Raw genomic sequence first — 6,512 nt, forward strand, 5'->3', positions numbered from 1 at the left:
GCTACAGTAGTATGGGCAATTTCAAATAAAAAAGGGCCCCTGCCTAATCCCCCACTACTCCATAAATCCTGATTTATATTACTATGGGTACTAAAAACAGGAATATTACTGTGGGTAATTTTACAATATTTACAACAACTCAGCCCCTACAGTCTATCCAATAACTTGAAAAATCAGCGTTGGAGTTGTTGTCGACGATGACTGAGATTGCTGGGGTTTCTTTCATATGTTGTAAATGGATGTGGTCCATGCTAGCAAATGTTGTAAATGGATGTGGTCCGTCCAAGCTTTTCCAGTCTTAACTCGAAAAGACTTTTTTTTACCGTTTCGCGATCATTTTAATTGATGTAGACATCACGTGTCTATCGTAATATTTAATAATATTTCAAAAAAAAAAATCTTAAAATGTCTAAAAATAAATTTTAATATAAACTAAGTTTGTAAATAAGTAGAATATAAAGTTAATATTGGAAGTTCGTGCTACGCTCATCTAAGTATCTTCATAATTATTCACACGGTTAATATTAACATTTATTTTGAATCTTGCATATACCAATCTCCATCAATGGAGGTTGGAAACCCCTTTATGAACAGATCTCCATGGATACATCACTTATAATTTATCATCCTTTACATCTTATACGATTCATTACTGTAGAAGATGAAATCATATAGTCGGGTTATATTAAGCAATGATTAGTTGTAACAGTTTAGTTAGTTGTTAGCTGAGTTAGCTCAAGTAAGGGTGATCAATAAACAAGTAGATCATTCTGTCATTCATACTATTTTAATTTGAAAGGCTGATTTACTATAAATTCAATGGATTTTCCTTCTCAGCAAAGATACTACTCTAATCACTCCCCAAAGATATCATAGAATTCTTTCACCCAGCAAAAACTTAAATAATAAATACTTGTATAAACTCCTTTAACTAATAAAATAGTGATAATAAAATTGACATCTTTTAATTTTTTTAAAAACTCCATTTTATTAAATATAATTAGAGAAAAAGAAGCAAAATTTCTCCCACACAATGGTTTTGATATATACTAGGGAATGTAGCAATAAATGGTAAAGTGTGGGGAAGGAAACGTATAAACATTGGTGCACAAAAAAGGCTAAACAAAACATGTTTTGTGTTTGCTGTACAGGGAAGGAAAGGAAAATGTTGGGGAAGCTCTCCATAACACCACCCTCACCACATTCATCAATCTTTTCCCCTTTCCATAATCTGAACTCATCAAACAAGGCATACGCAGTGGCTTGTAAGATATCTCAAAAATTAAACACCCACACCAACATACTACGCTAGTAAGGAATCCAAATGTCAGCAAACAGAATGAACATATCTACTACGAGGGGACAGATACCTTTTCTTGATCCTCAAAAGCTTCAATGAACTCACAATCTTTGGGCTCATTAATGATCTTTTCAAACATTGACTTGATTGTTCCATGCTGCAGCATCTCTTCCAAAACTTTATCCTCCACAATATCACAGACTTGCTCCTGATGCTCATCAGAAGAGAACAATAACTCAGATACCCGATCCTTGCCAGCTTGTCGATTAAATTTGTGCCCCTCAATCACGGATGAGATAAGTCGGTAAACGTATACAACCTTTTTCTGGCCTAGCCTATATGCGCGGCATATAGCTTGTCTTTCCACGGATGGGTTCCACGTCATATCAAGCAACACCACCCTTGAACCTCCGATAAGATTTATACCCTCAGAGCAAGCCTTTATTGATGCAAGCAACACCCTTGCTTTGCTTTCTGGATCATTAAACACATTAATGGAGCACTGACGCTGTTTTATATCACATTTCCCGTGCATGAACAATATCTCCTCCCCTTCCTTCCATTTAAAATAATACTCAAGCTGCTCCATTATTAACCGTAAAGGTCCAAGATATTGACTAAAAACTATAACCCTTTCCTCCAGAGCTTCACTAAGCTTAAGCAGATTCATGAGGAATCTTGTTTTCACTCCTTCCTCAGGTTTCAGTCTTATCCTTTCTATCTCTTCCGTGCTAACAATGGAGCTTACAACTTCATTAATATCCTTCAGGTCTGGAAGCTGCTTCAACAGCTGCTTCAACAATGAGGGGTGGATTGAGATCATGGACACATAACGATCAAAATCAAGTGCATTCTTTTTTTCTTTCTCTCTTTTTCTCTTGAACAGATTCTTTGCTTCCTTAACACACTCCAGGATTTCTTGTACATGCTTCAGGATTTCTTCAACGCGCTCCAGGATTTTCTTCTGCAGTTCAGTGGGCCGTAATACAACTAGAGTGTGCCTCAAACCGGGAAGTGCAGTCTGTAGAATTGTGCCTTTATACACGTGAACAAAAGGCTTAATCACAGCTCTAACCTCCCTCAGTCCCCCGATTTCATTTCTAATGGAACCAATCCAAGAGGTAAAGTTTCGCTTTGCTTCGTTTCCTTTGCACCCAAGCCTACTATTATGCTTGTATCGAGTAGAATACCGGATTCCTTCAGCAAATGTGGGTCTCACTAAGCAGAGTGTGTTGAAGAGCTCATCAAAATTATTCTGGAAAGGAGTTCCGGAAAGAATGATACGGCGATTGGTTTTAATTCCAGACAAAGCCTTCCACAAAAGAGTAGCAGCATTTCTTGGTATGTGTCCTTCATCAAGGATTAGAAGGCCGGGAAGGTCGAGAAGGATTTTGCTGATTTGCTTATGTAGATTTTTACATTTTTGTTTCCTCTTTGTCTCTTTTCCAGCAAGTTGAGTGAAAAGGTTGTAACTGATCACCAAAATGCCTCCATCGTATTTCCAGGAAAGCAGTTTCACCAAAGGCCTAACAAGTCTATCTGCATCCGGGACACCAACTTTAAGTTTCTCATAAAGAGCAACTCCATTTGTTTTTCCCATTCCACAAAAATCCGGACTGTTCATATTGTGAAAGGGAATATCAACCTTCCACTTACTGAACTCTGCTTCCCATGTCAGTAACATACTACATGGAGCAACAATCACCGGCCTGCAACTTGGATTCTCTTTTAAGTATGTCTGAAGAAAGACAATAGTCAGTAGACTCTTCCCTGTCCCTGGAGCATGTGATATAATGCATCCTCCACCTTCACTGGACGAGTTTTTAGACTTATCACGATATATTCCCCCTGCTATATTATTCCAAATGAATTCAAAACCTTCACGCTGATGGGGGTAAAGTTTTTCCTTTATGTTTGGAATGATTTCCCATACTGTTCCTTCGACATTGGCAGAGGAATCACAACCAGGCATATCAATGTTAGGGTCTACATCTTGAAGACCATCAAACATAGAGGAGTCCACAATGCCAGAGTATTGCCTCCCAAATTTTCCATAAGGATGTTTCATCTGCAACAAGCAAAACAAGATTATAAGAATCAAATATCTGAAGTTCAGTAAGATCCATTTACTCAAGTGCTGCAGTATACATATTAGGCTCCTTAACTTGTCTATGACAATGATTCTCATCGGAACTGTTTACATCTAAATCCATTTTCAAAATGATAGATTATTAGACATGAAACATAGAGGTTCATATAAAACTTACAAAAGGTGAAGCAACGTATTTGATTTCCAGTTGCAGAAAGGAGCAAAATTTGCATTTTATTCCAATTTCTTCATCTAGCACAAGATAATGATCCCCTTGACGACATAGGACTGCTCTGTCCTGTTTAACCTCAGAAACATTAGCGGCATCCTCAATTTCCACCTGCTCATTAGTATGAACAACATAAGTTTAAGTTCAATCATCTAAATTTTGACACCTTGAATTCACATGAAAATGCTAATTTTCACTTTAAGGAGTGCCTATGCAGATAGCTCTTTCTTATACTGATAAAAAAAAAAAAAGGTTAACTATTCCTAAATGATGTTAGAAACAACCGATATATTTTACATTTAATTCCTTTCTAAACAAGTTCGAGGCCTCATTGCATTTCAGTTTATAGCATTTATAGGGAGATGCGCATGTCCTATGTTTATGTTCCTATGTACTAAAAGGGAAAACAAACCCATTCAAGACAAAAGCAAGGGATTTAACTTTGATTTTAGTATACATTTGAAACTGTGGATACAATGGGCTACACATATGCAAAGCATCATTTAATGAAACAATAAATAAATAATGCAGTCTTAGTAAGTATTGGTTGGTGAAAGTACCAAGGAAGGCTTTGAAGCAATCCCATCAGACGCAAGACAAAACTGCATCTCAGTCCACAGTGACTCCATTTCATCATCAACAATATCTGCATTGTTAGGAGTAACTGTGTTCTCAACCCAAGAACCGAACTTGATAGGCAAAGAGTTGTTCTCAGATTCAACTTCGAGGACCTTATTTGAATCCGAGTCTACATTCTCCAAAATAGCATCCGCCTCTACCGTAAGAAGGTGGAGTTTCCTGGAGGAGGTCAAGGCCGCCCCCACTTTTTTACCCTTAGACTTAGGATTAGACTCGGTACCGGAAGATGTATAATCGTTGATATAAACGACGTCCTTCTCCTCTTCTTCCCCACAGTAATCCAAATCCTCGGATTCATAATTGTCTTCTTCGCTTGGAGAGGGGAGAGCCTCATGAGAACCCTCCATTGGATCATCATTGTCTTCGTCTTCGTCATCATCATCATCTTCTTCTTCATTATAATCAAGATTGGAAATATTAGCAGGGTGTCTGGAATCTTGTTCACAGCGGTGTATGTCAATGTTAGGTGCTTCGTACAAGAATTGGGTTTCACCGGAGTGATTCTTAGTAGGTATGGGGCTGGGGTCCTGCACCACCACCTTCTTCCTGGTGTTCCTCCGCTTGCTTGGAGGACAGACCTCGGACCAGTAGGCTTCCATCCTACTTCGGGTTCTTGAAGCCACCGGCAAGGAGGGATTCAACATCTTACTTGTGAAGTTGGCATGAAGCAATGCAGCAATAGAAAAAGAAACAAATTAAATATTAATAATAAAAAGGTGAGGTGAAAAGGCAAGAGAAGCCCTTCATCAACTCCACTCTCCAACAAGTCAGCGGCAGCGATCAAATCAACCTCAAAAACCCTTACTTAATGTAATAAAATAAATCTACATTTAAACTATTAAAGAATAATACAAATCAATCTTATCACTCAAAGTCTTTCTAAATTTAAAATAATAAAAGAATACATATATTGTTTCACCAACATTGTTTTATTTAATTAACACATTTATTAATATCACAACAAATCTTTTGTATTATCTTTCCACAATATGTTTTCAAAATTCAAAATCTAATCTCAGTTCAACATTCTATACACAGACTATCAATTAAAATTTTTTTTTTTAAAAGTATGTAATGTTGTGAAAACTAAGTTTATATTATTTCATAAAAATATTTTTTTATTTTTAAACAATATTTTTACATAAAATAAACATATATAAACTTTTAAATTAAAGATCGTCTAAAAGAATTTAACTCTATTGTTTTTACAATATATATATATATATATATATAAAACAACATATATGAATTTTTGAGTTTTGCGTTAGTTCTAAAATGTTTTTTAGTTATATTTAAAGTGGGTTTTTTTATAATTAAATTTTAAATATAATTTTCTTATAATTTCTTATTAGAATTTATTTATAATTATATTAATGAGATATTTAAATACATCAATTTTAAACTCATAATTATATTTATTTTATTGATGATGTATCAACACATAAAACAATACATCAATGCTTTGTTGATAATATATGAAATTGTATATTAACGTTATAATTACTTTTTAAAAATGTTCTTATTAATCTATACGGTATTAACATTATATGATAATCACGATGTATAAAGGATTTAAAATTGTAACTAGTACAATATAACATTATGAATTAATTATTATCGATTTTATATTTCTTAACCGAGTATAATTAGAGGAAGAAATTCATTACCTTATAACCACAAATTTTATAACCAACAGTCAAGTATAGTTTTACTTAAAATATGATAAATTTTATAGACTTATTTGTTTTAATTTGCAAGATAAATTGTGATTTTTCTGAACTTAAGTAATACAATATTGCAAATAGTTGTAAAATAAATTGTGGTTTTAATTTGTAAGAGATATTTCACAAATTAATACATTTTTGGAAATATGGATTTGATACATTGACATTAAAAAGTTATTAATTTGAATATTTTACCAGAATTATAGGTTAAACTCTATTTTTATTTCCATCAATATTTAGTAGTAATTAAAAAATATATGGAAAATAAATCTGGAATTTTTTTCATATCAGAGGGAAAATCTACAAAAAAATAACTGAAAATAAGTACAATGTTCATATTATCTTTAAATAATGAGGAATCATAAACTTTTCATCATAACATAAAATCGTTTTCTAAAGTAATATTAATTTATTATTATTTTAATGTAAAATATTAATAATAATTTACCTTTACAGTTTTAAGGAATTTTCTAGTATATTTCACAATTATAGCACCATTTTTAAGGTTGAATTTTTTAAAAATCTTACTTA

General features: G+C 33.7%; 1 protein-coding gene across 1 annotated transcript; it reads right to left on the reverse strand.

Annotated features, from left to right (window-relative positions):
- Window positions 1–962: 962 nt before the first annotated feature.
- On the reverse strand, window positions 963–5,156 carry LOC108468042 (SNF2 domain-containing protein CLASSY 3-like). Its single transcript, XM_053023848.1, has 4 exons — window positions 4,179–5,156; window positions 3,568–3,729; window positions 1,371–3,368; window positions 963–1,231 (listed from the first exon to the last, which is right to left on the reverse strand). Exons 1-4 carry the CDS (start codon window positions 4,899–4,901, stop codon window positions 1,208–1,210), a joined length of 2,907 nt encoding a protein of 968 aa, XP_052879808.1. The 5' UTR covers window positions 4,902–5,156; the 3' UTR covers window positions 963–1,207.
- Window positions 5,157–6,512: the final 1,356 nt, after the last annotated feature.

This window comes from Gossypium arboreum, chromosome 13, assembly GCF_025698485.1.
Source record: "Gossypium arboreum isolate Shixiya-1 chromosome 13, ASM2569848v2, whole genome shotgun sequence".
NCBI classification, from domain to species: Eukaryota; Viridiplantae; Streptophyta; class Magnoliopsida; order Malvales; family Malvaceae; genus Gossypium; species Gossypium arboreum.